This window comes from Varroa jacobsoni, unplaced genomic scaffold (genome assembly GCF_002532875.2).
Source record: "Varroa jacobsoni isolate VJ856 unplaced genomic scaffold, vjacob_1.0 scaffold_369, whole genome shotgun sequence".
In the NCBI taxonomy this organism is placed as follows: Eukaryota; Metazoa; Arthropoda; class Arachnida; order Mesostigmata; family Varroidae; genus Varroa; species Varroa jacobsoni.
Genome location: NW_019213271.1, coordinates 128,683 through 143,109, shown reverse-complemented (window position 1 = coordinate 143,109; position 14,427 = coordinate 128,683). Strand labels below are relative to the sequence as shown.

The window sequence follows — 14,427 nt, the reverse complement described above, 5'->3', positions numbered from 1 at the left end:
TACTTTCTAACAAGTAAACACCAATTAAATCATATTTTACGTCTTTGTGATGTTCTTTTTTTCTTTAGAAAATCGTCTTTTATTTTATTTTTTCGATGAAAACTCCTGGTGGTAAAATTTTCTATGCTTAGTCACGGTGATCATCCAACGTTTTCATATCATTCATCAATTACGTCATAGTGATCATCCAACGTTTTCATATCATTCATCAATTACGTCATTATTATCGCTATCAATAATAAAACCATAGCAAGATGTGATGCTCATTTTATACTAAAAATATTCTTATGGAGCACATTACTGTCCTTTGCACATACATTACATGACATTTTATCCACGGCGGTGCCAGTTACACGTAACGTGAAATTAGTTAAGCCAATAATTTCATTCTGTTGCGCCACATACCGACCTAGCTGCTGCCAACGAGGTCTGCGAAATTCTTATGCTTCGTTGAAAATCGTGATTTTCTTAAAAATACAATTTTGAATTATTCAAAAGTATTTGTTCTTCTGTGGTTCACCGATGCGTACTCAAGACGCAAAGGATTATACACTTCTGCTTGAATTTCGCTTGAATTGCTGTCTCCGAAAAATATATTCTATAGGAATAACCATAACGATTAAAACAAACTATTACAGATTATTAGGCACCTGTACAATGACGTAAAGAGGGTTTTGTAATGTAACTATATCCTGGATGAACCTTGGACCTTTGAAGTGTTTCTTAGAGTGGTCACATAGTTATAGACAGTTCCTATCAAATTGTATACTGTCTGTTGCCTTATTCACAGGTACATCTGACAGCCTCTCAGTGGCTACACAGCCCAGAAATAACCCTTTTGAGTCTCTTGTCAAGCATCCTACTTGTTGCGCGCATGGAATTTCTTTAGCGGGTCGTTGGCGTGGTCAAGCAGAAGTTGGCAAGGCTCGAACGTCTTTGGATGCACCTTCTCCTGGAATTGTCTCATCCAGTTGACGATTTTGTCAGCGCCGTATGTGTCGATAAACTGGAATGGTCCTCCACGGTTGGGCGGGAAACCCAGACCAAATACTGCGCCAATGTCACCTTCGACAGGGTTGGCCAAAATGCCTTCTTGCAGACACATGACGGCCTCGTTCATAAAGCGAGTAGCCAGACGAAACTGCACTTGCTCCGTGGTGTTCTCCATGCTTTTTGGCTTCGCGTATTTGCGCTGGATGGTCTCAACCCCGGGGTTGACCGCGCGATCTTTCCTGCCAGGCGTATAGATATAGCAGCCTTTGCCTGATTTGCGACCGAGGAAGTTCTGGTTTACCATCTCCTTCATAACTGCCGGATTTGCTCCGCCCGTAAGGCGGTCACCAAATACTCCTCCTAGGTATTCGGCGATGTGGGCTCCCACATCAATACCCACCTACGAATAAATTAGAAAGCAAATAAAGGTGTCTCCGTACCTTAAACTACTTCACACATATATTTTTGTCAGAAAGAAGCTTTTATATATATATATATAAGCCTTTTCTTTCTGCATAAAAATGTGCAGAGATGATAAATAAAAAAAAAAAAGAAAAAAAGTATCTGGTTATCACATTGATATTATAATATACCTCATCGAGTAGGGTGGCCGCGCCAACGGGGAATCCGAACGCCTTGCAGAGTTTGTCAAGCTCCTTAACTTGGCAGCCTTCCATGAGGAGAACCATAGCCTCTGACATCATCGGTGCGAGAATGCGTGTTGTGTAAAAACCAGGGCCGTCCTTAACAACGATGACGACCTTGCCTTGACGCAGCCCAACGTCAACGGCGGTAGCAGCCGTATCCTTCGACGTTTTATCTGTGGTTATAACTTCCAGTAGCTGCATCTTTTCTACTGGCGAGAAATAATGCATGCCAATGATCTTCTCAGGACGCTTTGACACCTCAGAGATTTTGGCGATGGGTAGAGCCGACGTATTTGACGCAAACACACAGTGCTCAGGAATGACGGCTTCGACCTCTTTCACAACCTTGTGCTTGACCTGAAATAACAAATTTAGGCAATGGATTTTTGCGTTATATCGCAAAAACTGCAATCTCATAACGTTACTTTTTTCTGTTTCGGTAGATTTTGAAAGGTCTTTTGGTATAAAAGAAATAGTTGCCAGTTTGAAAAATGGAAACCTTATGGAGCCAAAAACGCAGTCTTCCTGAAATACCAAGCACTCCTAAAAATATCAAAATCACGCTATTGGCAAGGTAAGACACTTGATTAACTATGGTAGTATACATATGTATTAAGTATCCATGGCATCAGGAAAATAAAGAAAATCAACTTCATCAGAGCAGTAGATACCTACGTGAATGTCTTCGAAAACAGCTTCAATGATCATATCGGCATCTCTCAGCCAAGAATAGTCAAGCGTAGGCAAAAGAGTGGACATGAGCCTATCCTTTTGAAAAGCGTCGATCTTTTTTTTTTTCAGGTCCTTATTTAGGTTGCCATCAATCTGGTTTTGACCACGGACCAGCCCTTTAGAGAAAGCATCTTTCATTACAACTCTGTTGAAGTCCTTAAGCGAGACCTGGCAGATCCCAGCTCCCATAAGACCAGCACCCAGAACCGCTATGTTCCTGCGGAAAGAAATCATATTTTTTGCCGTAAGTTTTATATACCGTGTTCGCGGATGTTCACAACCTACATATTTAGGCATGTGGGTTTCTACAATGTTTATTTAGGTTTAAAAAATTGTAAACTGGAGAACATGCACTTACTCCGTTCGGCGTTCGGGCTTTCCAAAGGCATTCTTCTTGCAGTGTACCTGTCCGTGATAAAGTCCCATAAGACCCTTGCTTTCTTTTGTCATGCAGAGTTCGGCGAAGTTTTGTGCCTCAATTTCAAACCCTTCCGCTTTACTTTTTTCCAGACCGGCACGGACTGCATCAAGAATTTTCAAAGGAGCAGGATACAATCCGTTGGTAAGTTTCATGACCTGACCTCGTGCCTTGTCGAAGATCATGTCACGAACATACTTGATTTGCAGAGAATATCCAAGAATTCGTTCGGTCAGTGGGCGCGCTCGATTAATCTTGAGTTCACCCGTTGCAAGGTCCCGGGCGGCCTGACATGCCACTTCTTCAAGGTATTCAAGCGTCCGCTCATCTGCCGATTTAAGTCCTGGTCCGAGTGGCTTGACAATAGCGTCGATCAGACCCACCTTCTTCGCTTTCTTGGCGTGGAGACTCTTTCCAGTCAGCATCATGTCGAGTGCTGTCGGGAGCTGAATTAGCTTGGGCAAGCGCTGAGTTCCACCGCCCCCAGGAAGCACGCCGAGCATAACCTCGGGCAACCCCAAAGTAGTTTTTGGCTCTTCTACAGCGATACGATAACGACAAGCGAGCGCAGTCTCTAGGCCGCCACCCAAGCACGAACCCATGATAGCTGCCACTATCGGTTTTGGGAAGTCCTCGATCGCCTGAAGTACCTTGTGCCCATCTTTAACAAGGTTCTTGGCCTCATCTACACTTCGGCACTGTTCCAACATCCTGAAATGGATAAAATAATTAATTTGAATAAAACGTTTTGTCTGAACCTCTTTCTCAATACAATCAACGGAATCGAAGTCCCGAAGTTTCAGCTGCTTTAGTAGCTAGTACTATAACAGATATGAACGCATTGCTTTTTAGTTAACCTCCAGCATAATTTAACTCTGCACCCTTTACACGTAAATAACCTCCCAAATGGCAGTATTTACCCGTCATCGATCTGCAAAGTAAATTCGATAAGGACGTTTCATAGTTAAACGAGCTCAAAATCAATAGGTACGCCACGGGCATCATGTTTACTTTGTATATGATCTAGCGCTTAGCTACAGGATAAAATTGATTTTAGAGCTGCGTTTAGCAACTTCTCACGCGGAATTTGTTAGCCATTTTAAAATCTTTCGGAAACAACCTAATGGTAATTTTCATTCGTTACAGTAAACTTATTAACGAAGACTTACGTTATATCGGCGCCAGCGATGAAACAACCTTTCTTACCGCTGATTAGAACAACCGAAGATACGTTAGGGTTCGTGTGAATATTGTTCATCGTTTCGGTAACTTCGGTCATGAGCTCCTTTGACAGAACATTAACACGCTGACCTGGTGTGTCGATCTTGACCACGGCAACGCCATTCTTTACCTCCGTTGTGAGGTGTTTGTTCAGACCTAAAGAACAAAGTTGAAACCCCGGCACGTTCATAAATTACGGACAATAAAGGGGCCACTAAAAATGAAGTTTGTTGTCGTTGTTGTTAATTTTGTTTGTCAATTAAGTGTTTAATTTTCAATGACGAAATAAAATTCACCGGCCAAAAAAGCGATCGGTAAGTGGGCCGATAGAGCTGACAACCTAAGGTTTTGTGTGTTCACTTGGTTGAACATGTATGTTTGTATTCCGCGTCAATGCAATGCATGTCGCAAACAACGAATTATTTAACGGTTAAGTCCATACTGATACACAAATTAGGAGATACAGGAGATGAGTTCTGTGAAAGAGCTAGAATGTGGTAGAATTTTAAGAATGTGGTGACGTAACCTGTAACTCACATGTGGAGCATTTGGGCACGAATAATGTGAGAAGAAACGCGGCACGAAATAATGTGATAAAGTATGATAAACATGCGTTGGTTAGCCACAATAAATTGTAACAAAGTTAATTTTAAGTTTATTACTAAATATTCATTGAAATATGTAAATACGAAATGCGTCAATAAGGTAAAATTCTGAATAACATGTAATTTATATAATTAATGCTAGGTATAGCATATTAAATTCGATTTTTAGGCCAGTGACAGAAAAGTGATATAAACGAGTTTTTATGGGTGTGTAGGCTTCAGAACTGCCTTTTAGGGAGTATCATTTTCTATCGAACAGTATATGAGCGATGAATTCAGTTTGTTAAAATGTAGGTGCAGCATACAAAACCTGCATTTCCTTAGACTCATTCATAAGCAAAACATGTCCTGCTTGTACCACATATTCGTACTCACCTCTAGAAATGTGAAACTCTCGAGCGAGAGCTTGCGCGATCCGACACGGGACCCCGCTGAACAACATGCGAGACATCCTGCTGAAAATTGTAATTAAAAAATTAGCATAGAGAAAGCGAAAACCACGTATACACAACTAATAAACAAAAAAAAAGTATTTTCGGTTAGCTTATCATTTGCACATTATAAAAAATATATGGTATATGGGATAAAAGCTAAGTGAGCACTCAGAAGGTCAAGGAGCACATACATCGTACCGCTCAACATACTTGTTTGCCAGTACTCGTTAATATGTACCAGAATAGACAAATAAGACACGTTGAAAAAAATCGAGCGATAACTGGTAAAATCAGGTATAAGGTTACAGAAGAAACTAAAAGAATCGTTGCCTCATCGAATTAACGTTCAAACTTTTAAGCTTGAGGGGGCCACAAACGGGCCGCATTTGCATATTGTACCGCCTAAGTAGCCAGTCTGATTTCATTTAAGCTCGCGCTTTTAACCGCATGGCTCAATTTCATGGCCTGGTTTATCCGGAAACTGGATGCTTACAACAATTTAGCAGGTGAGACTTCGCTACTTCAAACGTCGAGCTTTCAAATCAAGTGGCTGCCAACACACGGGGTCATTGGATACCGTCACCAAGTTATCAGCGTGGTGTTCACGGGGGTCAACAGCTAACTTCAAACTGAGATTTCACCCGTAGGGTCTTCAACCTACCCCATGGGTTGAAGAAAGCGGAAAAATGAACTTGTGAAGCCTCTGTCAATGCACTGAGACCTGTAAAAAGTGACTTCAGCAGGTAACACCACCCCTGCCTTCTGCCGCCGAGACCTTCGGCGAATACTCTAATGGGGCGATCGGAAAACTCGACCAACAGGCAGCAGTGACTTGAGCATTTTCCAAATGTTTTTGTAAAGTAATCTAGGTAGATTTCGACGATCATACTTTTCTGTCCTAAACATGACCAAGCTTTACAAATTCAGCTATAAAAAACAACAAGCTAGAAAAAAAATGTATATACATACCGAGTTTCGTGACCTGTTAATAATTTATATAACAAAAATTAAGTCAGGATGCATGTAGTTTCATTAAAATATCAACTATTTGGAGGCCACGACCATGATACATACAAAAGTCGAGCATTATTTGAAACTTGCTAAATCACCGTTTTCCTGTAACTTGGTCGTTTTTTCTAGTCGCCAAAAAGGTCCTGTGAAGCAAGCATGTCCGTCCTCCCGGCTCGTTTAACTGGCAATTTTAGGACGCTTAGCGTCCGAATTGGTAAGTTTCTCGACGTTTAGTTAAATCTAGTAATCATATATTCAAGTAATACACCAAGTTTTGAGTGAAAATATACACTCTACGGTGTTTGGCCACAGTTAGTGACTTTGGTGTATATTTCGCAGTCACTACGAACTTGGTGGCTCGCGTAAGACGTCTACTAATGCGTTACACGATTAGCATGTCCTGCCTGATCAGTTCTTTGAGATTCTTATTATTCGAGAAGAAATTCGTCAAAACTTTTAAACATGTACAAGGTACTTGCGATCTAGCTTGCGGAATTTAGTGTCAATTGGAAGCAACGTCACTTTCGCAGTCTGTGGTGAGTATATTGGTGTTTAACAGCATATCAACTGTTTTCTGCCGGGGAGGTGACTGGTCTTCTGAATCTGCTTTCAGTGTCGGCATATAATAAAAATTGCGTACGCGGATAACCAGAAAAACCCAGAAAAATTAGGAAAATCCAAAATTATATGATAATTGTGATACGTGTAGCAGTGTAATCTATGCTCTGTCATGTCATGGTACATTTACTGCACGCGGAAATTTTATTTCTAATATCGACATATTTATTGTTACTAGCCAGACGCTGGTTCACCGCGCATTTAATAGGGACGAAAATCTTCTAATTTATAAAGAAAACACCATTCGTTGATCTCAATTGTCTCAAAGCTAGAAACTAATTATAATGTTAATTATAATATTTCGACAATTTCACATAGTTGGTAGTACTTTATAGGTAGCCACAGTTCTTCTCCTCGTTGCAATGATAAATCTAATAGATATTTTTGTCATATTACGTTCTGATCATTATATTAGATAGGCCTCCGGATAATTTGCTTCTGATCCATATGATTTATATCATGATCTGTTAAAGCTCACGGGAGCAGCCGCTATAATAATTTTGGACCTTTGAAAAATTATTATAAAGTATACCGATGACGAAATTGATTTCATATGTGAAAATAGTTTCTATGCTAAAATCTAGTAGGTGCCTCTCACAGCACACCTAATTTGTTCAATTATGCTGTTACAGTAGGGTACCCAGAAAATCTGAATTAGCTATTCTTGAGGGTCAAAAAATCGTTAGTTTTTAAATCGAATGCGAATGCAATGCAGGGTTCTCGAATATCTACTTGGCAAAGTTTTTTTTTCTGTTTGTGTTAAGGGGGACCTCGTTCAGCTAACCAAGACTTGTTATAATAGCAGAGAGATAGATCAACCAGCCTAGATAATTTCACTTTGGTTTCCGTGAATCTATCCAAGTCGGTATCACCTACATCACTGGTAATTATTTTATAAGATTCTATTGCCCATCATGCTTTGTTTGTGTCAACATTTTAGTTCCTTGCATTTGTGAAAAAGACCCTTTTGTAGTAGTTTGTATTGTTCAACTGATTACACTATTAAACGTTCTTCATAAAACAACTAAGGTAGCATCCTTTCGGTTTAACCAACGAATTAGCCAATTAAAGAGTAACGTAGTATAACCAATGTGACATCATTAAAATCATGATCGTATTGCATTGCGACCCTCACATAAGTTATGGTTAAAGAACTCTATCTATGCGTGGTATGGACGTGGAAGTATCTTATTGATTTTTACCCGACTTGTCGCCTAATATACTTATATTCCGTTCATTTCCATCCATCCATCAGCACGTGAATCAACGACTTTTATCATTTCGATCGATTAATAAGATTGGTGTCACAGGTTTCGTTTGTGGTTAATCTTTAATCTGACGGGAAAATTCTCATTGACTCCCAGTTCTTCGCTGATCAAGTGTCAATTTTCTCAGTTAGCAGAGCACACACGATTGACCTGCATAACACATTCTGGCGACTAGTCATCTTGTAGCTGAGCTGTTGATTGTGGCGGCCACAACAGCAGCAGCTGCGGCAAAAAAATAGTAAGCGTTTACACCGCTCCACTGCTACCAAGGATTTTGATGACAGACGATTTGATTATGCCTGTACCGATGATGACGCTGAAGTCCTATCAAGCGTTGTGCTGGCAGGTTGCGCGAGTAATTACGAAACGAAAAACATATGGGAGCTCATCATAGCGTTAGCATGGTTCGAGCATATGAGGTGTTTTTCATCTGAACGGTTTGTTTAGCTTACCTAAACAACGCAGCAAATTCGTAATATCTGATTTAAGGTACCATACATGATTTCGTTTAGAATCGTACATCCAACGCAATTACAGAATGATAATGCGCCGTAATAATGAGCTTACCTTGCTTTGACCGACAAATATTTTACTTTTGATGTACCAACTTTAATAGGTAAATCCCGTTAAATCTTTCCGCTTCATCGAAAAAAATGAAACACGTGTAAGTATTAAGTAAAGATGCGCGTCGTAGACTGATATGAGGATGATGTGCTATATATGTCAGTACTAATTAACCAGTAAATTTGTCAAATTGCTTGTTTTTTTATTTATATTTAAAAGTACTGTAGTGTAGTATTTCAACAACAAACGCGTATACAACAATCAGGGTATTAGATCGTACATAGAAGAATTCAATCAAGAAACGACTTGATTGTTGTTCAGTCTAAATATTATCACATGTCGATTTGCTGATTCTTCTATTACCAATAAGAACATGACTATTTTGTTCTGACGGAAATAAACAGTATGTTGTGGGTTTATACCACAATAAGGAGTTGCACTCAACCGTTATTTTTTGTCGCAGTTTCTTTGCTCAAAAGACTGCTTTCTTCATAAGCAGACGTAATTTACAAAACAAAGTACATAGGTAAATAAACGCCTTCCTAGAACGCTTCTGTACTCTGTAGGTAGCGCCTATAATAGCAGGCTGATTAAAGCGACATTCTTAACATTATGTTGACAGAATTTGAAGAGTAATGCGGGTTTTCATACTGGTAGATTTGTTAAAATACTACAGTCCTACTCCATCTATAGAATAAGTTATTTGTTAAAATACTACAATCTTATTCAATCTGTAGAATGAGTTATTGTCAACTCATCATGACTAGTCATATTGAAAAATAACTATGGATGATACCACTCCATCTAGGGCATATACGTCACGACCTCATAACGGGCAGTCGTGAGCGTATCGATCTCAGGGCAGATGTGGCCACGTGATTTTAATTATTATTATTATTATTATTATTATTATTATTATTATTATTATTATTATTCTGTATTTTTTGTACTGGTCTAATTACTACAATTTTTGACGAAGATTTAGTTTGGCCCACGCCGTGTGCCCTTGTTTACTGAAGATGAATACCTTGTCGGGAAAAATTAATAGGGACAAAAGCACACGATATGATATGACAGATTGCACAAATAAAAATTTATATTTCAATCCTGCTACGTATACCAACATTGATGTTTCCATGAACTATCGGTTAGTTTTCTTCTACCCGATAGCTAACTTGTGTCGGCGGTATAACTGTGTGTAGTAACTTTAGGTGTATAATAGTTTCTGACCATCAAAAGGATCCCAACATAAGTACATGTAGCCGAATGTATCCCTCGTCATCTATGTTATTATTATAAATTTCAGTTTATTTTTCATGTGGCAATTTTCCAGCTGTCTTTTGAGTACATTAACTTCATTCTAAAATCTAAAGTAGATTTAATAGATATATATGTAAAAGAAGACTCGTGAGCGTTCCTGTCGACATGTCTTTGCTGAGTTATTATTATGAGTCATTATATTCTTGTGAGCTTTTTGCTTCGTGGTAATTTATAATTTTATTTCCACAGCCGCCACCCGCGTGCAGCAACGGAATCAGAGCTACAAGACACGTAAGTATAATGCCAATGAGTTGTCTATTTGTCGTGTGTAATGAATCATGTTCGTTATGTCGTATATCGATGTAGCATCATGATCAATTTTTTGCGAGAATGCAACAATGTTTATGCTCTGCATATTCGGAATTTTCGTATATTGGCACTTTAGCTTGCCTCTCCTTATAGAAATATGGCAGCAAATAAATCATTACGTAATATACATCGACACCAAATTAAAGAAATACCATTAATTTTACCGTTATTGTTGGATAGATGTTCTCCGACGTGCCCCAGGCATTTTGATCTTTCAGGTCAAACGATCTAGTTATGAGACGAAGAGAGACAGATGCTCAATACATAAGCTACATATCCTATTTTATTTTATTCTCGAATAAGTTTATCTTCCTGTTACGGCAGTCAGTTTCAGTCAGAGCCTATTCGAGTTCAGTAATAGAAAGCGTTATCAACAGGTAGCCGGCGGGATGTCGGCGCATCTGTCACGGTATTTTCGAGGGCCCAAGACGTTGAGATTACGGGTCAGGAAAAACGCAGCCAGTATTTCCAGGAGGGAACAATAAGGGACAGTTTCTCTCTAAGGCGTTTCCTAGAGTGAAGGCAGTGACCGTCGCAGCACTAGCACGCAGCTTAGCATGGCTTTACTGCTGGTCTATGACTGTTACTCGGCGAACTACGACTGGGGCCATCATTACTGTCACCACTACTCTCAAGAGTCTTTATGGATAAAGTAGTAGTTATTGTAACTGTAATAGTTACAATCTTTACTTCTTCAGCAGTAGAAGTGATAAATGGGGGGTAATTAAAGAGGGGTTGGGCCATTCGTGTGAGCGCATCGACATGAATGTCACTCAGCGGATGCACTTTATGGTTTGCTCGTTCCTACTCCACAGTACGATCGGGATGGCTCTTGACTTGTTGCTGATAGCGGCGATTTAGGTTGGCCTTTAAGCGGGCCTCTTCTCTCCTAGGACAAAAAATTATTCTGTAGAAATATAAACAGATCTACTAACAATTTTGATGAAAAGGCAAACGCATAGCTGTAGTAAAACTCCCTGCGACTAAAAAGTAGACTAAAGCTGTTTGTGGAAATTCGATGGTGTAATTCGGTGGTGTATTGAGGATAAGTGGGAAGCACTGCAATTAATTTGTGCGGATACTTAGTGCGTCTGATGAGCATCAGGTCTTTAGGCACAGTGCTGCCAGGCTAACGAGATTTTACGGAAATAGTTTTAATCATGACAGATTCTACCCTGATGTAATGTAACGTGACTTGTGACTATGGACTTAGTTTTTTTTATCGTACAACAGATGCCTTAACCTTGGTCTCTGGACCTTAGGCTAATATCTATCGGTTACAACTAGGTTGCTAGCATAATATCTGTTCCATTTTTGTCACCTTTTAAATGAAGCCACATTTTTATCTCAGTTTTCCGACAGCATGGTCACTATGGGTTTGTGTGATGTTTTCTACGGAATTGCTTGTTATATAGACCGGTGACAGTGATCGTGATGTTTCCATCTCAAAATATAATCGAATTCACGTTTTTTCACTATATTCAGTTAAATGTGAATTCTAGGAGCATATGGCATCTTGGAACCTATTTTGAATTTTTAATTTCAGTATTATATATCTATGAATTATTGGTATAGCGTTTTTAAAGTTAGTCCTTAAAGGTTAATACTTAATTTTATAAATATCCAATCCCACTGTTAAATATGTTTATGGATTTACCGATATGCTCAATTTCTCCATTTATTTTTCGGCGGGTGCACGATATCTGTTTCTGAACGACTTGGATTTAAAACTTCGAGTAAAGCTACGAAGGTTACGACACGGTGCCGTCGTCGCATTATAACATGTGACGAGTAGTAGTGCCATATACTAGCATCTGGACGAATACACTTCGCTCACCTAGCTATCCATGGTAATAACAACTAGATTTAATTGTCTATCATGGTATATGAGCTATAATAGAGCTAAATTAATTTTGCAGTTAACGGCCCTGCCAAAAGCCCGAGGAACATTGTACTCGTCGAAGCTGCCCGTACGCCGTTCCTTCAATCAAACACGAACTACAATGACCTGATGCCACATGATCTTCAACGTATGGCTTTCCAGGCGGTGCTCAGGCGCACCGGAATTCCCAAGGAAGAAATTCAGTACATTGTTTCGGGATCCGTTATCGCCGAACCTAAAACCTGCAATGTGGCGCGAGAAGCAGCGCTTTGTGGTAACAGTCTGATCCGTTCGATGGCTGCCTTTTATTGCGAATAGTTGAGGAAATGCGAACTGAACTGATAAGAGATGTTGTAGTTGTTTCATCATAAGGAACATAACGTATTTCATTTTGTTGGTATGGTCTTGGTTATTTATATCATTTTGCAATAGCTCTTGTATGTATCCTTATTCTGGTCGCAATTAAATACCAAATATACGTTGATCTAAAGGTTAAGGTTTTTCTATAATAGTTAAAACTGTTGGCGAATGTTTCGGTTGCCAGGTGGTTTCTCTGATCGCACACCATGCCACACCGTGACAATGGCCTGCATCTCGGCAAATCAGGCGATCACAACCGCTATGGGTCACATCGCACTCGGCGCGGTTGATGTCGCAATGGCCGGTGGGGTCGAGTTCCTGTCCGATGTACCAATCCGTTTTTCGCGCAAGTTGCGTAAGCTCATGATCGGCCTAAATAAGGCAAAAACGCCGATGAAGAAACTGAGCTTAGCCTCGAGGTTTCGACCGAACATGCTCGCTCCCGAACTCCCGGCAGTTGCTGAGTTCACATCAGGCGAGGTAATGGGTCACTCGGGTGATCGTTTAGCTGCCGCTTTCGGAGTGTCGCGTGCAGATCAGGACATGTTTGCTATACGCTCACATACACTCGCAGACAAGGCGACCAAAGAGGGCCTGTTAAGGGATATCGAGCCAGTGATTCTGCCCAAAGAACAGGAACCTATCAGCCGTGACAATGGCATTCGGGTGCCAACCCCTGAGCAAGTAGCGAAACTAAAACCGGCGTTTATCAAACCCTATGGGACCGTAACAGCAGCCAATGCATCATTCCTTACCGACGGAGGCTCCGCCTGTCTCATCATGGCTGAAGAAAAAGCCAAAGCTATGGGTTTCAAGCCAAAGGCATACCTACGTGATTTTATCTACGTCGCCCAGGACCCCAAGGACCAGCTGCTGCTTGGTCCTGCCTACAGTATTCCCGTTCTTCTCGAACGCAATGGTTTAAAAGTTAAAGACATCTCGGTTTTCGAAATCCACGAAGCGTTCGCTGGGCAGGTGCTCGCCAATCTTCGTGCGATGGAGAGCGACTACTTCGCAAAGGAACATATGAAACGAAAGGTTCCATTCGGAGCTATTCCGATGGAAAAGATTAACACATGGGGCGGTTCACTTTCGATTGGACATCCATTCGGGGCCACGGGTATTCGCCTCGTTGCAACGTGCGCGAACCGATTGGAGAAAGAAGGCGGACAGTTTGCTGTTTTAGCGGCCTGCGCAGCTGGTGGACACGTATGTTTATTAGAAGTTTCAAAACAGCAACAAAACCTTTTTTAGTCAAGCTTTAGACCCTTCCCAAATGTATAATCTTTCGTATTATTATTATTGTATATGTCTTTTTCCTCTACTATTTCTGTACGGCATAACTTGAAAAGTTGCTCCAAACCGCTGCTCAGTAGTTCCATGGAAGACGCAGCAGCCATACTGATTTGGAACACTGATTTTTGTTTGTTACAGGGACACGCCATGATCGTTGAGAAGCACCCTAATTGAGAATGGAGCGCACCAAACTCGTCGCACGTAGCAATATAAATTTAGTCGTTGGCGATAAATTTAGTTGTGGAAACAAGGTGAATAAATTTTGTTTGGCGCAATCATGATATCGGCGTGAAAACAATAAAGACTAGTTTGATTCTTATTAGTGATGCACTCGCATGAACGAGGCTGGTGCCGGTTACAAATATTTTTTAAAAATGTATATACAAACAAAACATATACACCAAAAACAAACTTTATAGCGATAGGAGGACATCGCTTTACATACAGACACAGCCAACACAAACAGCAAGTGACGACGTAATAATAAATTGTACCGCATGGGGTTTGAAGGAACGATACAACTGGGTCATTTTTTTCTTTTAGTGCTCTGTGTTTCTAACATTATGCAGTGATCTGAGGCTTGACGATTAGCAATGTACTGCTAAGTTTCTGCATGGTGCAATGGTAGCGTGTAAGACACGTGAGGTGGCCTAGTTCAAAGCCGAGCGTTACTGCACTTCGTTTCATGTTGACTGAAGCCAGTCGCCTGAAACAGATTTAACGGCAGTATCGGACGTAGAACTGTGAAT

The 14,427-nt window shown here is 40.4% G+C and overlaps 2 protein-coding genes across 6 annotated transcripts; one reads left to right on the top strand and one right to left on the bottom strand.

The window, feature by feature from the left end:
• Positions 1-29: 29 nt before the first annotated feature.
• Mtpalpha (monolysocardiolipin acyltransferase Mtpalpha) lies at positions 30-5,851 on the bottom strand. Of its 4 annotated transcripts, none has more exons than XM_022832061.2 (7): positions 5,544-5,851; positions 4,992-5,071; positions 3,960-4,167; positions 2,731-3,501; positions 2,316-2,589; positions 1,587-1,997; positions 30-1,393 (listed from the first exon to the last, which is right to left on the bottom strand). In XM_022832061.2, the coding sequence occupies exons 2-7, from the start codon at positions 5,065-5,067 to the stop codon at positions 860-862; spliced, it is 2,274 nt and encodes a 757-aa protein (XP_022687796.1). In that variant the 5' UTR covers positions 5,068-5,071; positions 5,544-5,851; the 3' UTR covers positions 30-859. The 4 variants fall into 4 exon arrangements, with proteins under 4 accessions (XP_022687796.1, XP_022687797.1, XP_022687794.1 ...); XM_022832062.2 differs by having other exon boundaries at positions 4,992-5,068; XM_022832059.2 differs by having other exon boundaries at positions 5,712-5,850.
• A 318-nt stretch (positions 5,852-6,169) lies between these two features.
• Positions 6,170-14,199, top strand: Mtpbeta (mitochondrial trifunctional protein beta subunit). 2 transcript variants are annotated; one of them, XM_022832075.2, is made up of 5 exons: positions 6,170-6,275; positions 10,021-10,062; positions 12,060-12,296; positions 12,567-13,591; positions 13,817-14,199. In XM_022832075.2, the coding sequence occupies exons 1-5, from the start codon at positions 6,218-6,220 to the stop codon at positions 13,850-13,852; spliced, it is 1,398 nt and encodes a 465-aa protein (XP_022687810.1). In that variant the 5' UTR covers positions 6,170-6,217; the 3' UTR covers positions 13,853-14,199. The 2 variants fall into 2 exon arrangements, with proteins under 2 accessions (XP_022687810.1, XP_022687811.1); XM_022832076.2 differs by lacking the exon at positions 10,021-10,062 and having other exon boundaries at positions 6,203-6,275.
• The last annotated feature ends 228 nt before the right edge of the window (positions 14,200-14,427 follow it).

Coding starts and splice junctions, on each gene's coding strand:
- Mtpalpha (XM_022832059.2), bottom strand. Junction 1,998..2,315: donor CTGTTTTCGAAGACATTCAC/GTAGGTATCTAC, acceptor TTGTTATTTCAG/GTCAAGCACAAGGTTGTGAA. Junction 1,394..1,586: donor CGGCCACCCTACTCGATGAG/GTATATTATAAT, acceptor ATTTATTCGTAG/GTGGGTATTGATGTGGGAGC.
- Mtpbeta (XM_022832075.2), top strand. CDS start 6,218: ATGTCCGTCCTCCCGGCTCGTTTAACTGGCAATTTTAGGACGCTTAGC. Junction 6,276..10,020: donor GACGCTTAGCGTCCGAATTG/GTAAGTTTCTCG, acceptor TTATTTCCACAG/CCGCCACCCGCGTGCAGCAA. Junction 13,592..13,816: donor CCTGCGCAGCTGGTGGACAC/GTATGTTTATTA, acceptor TGTTTGTTACAG/GGACACGCCATGATCGTTGA.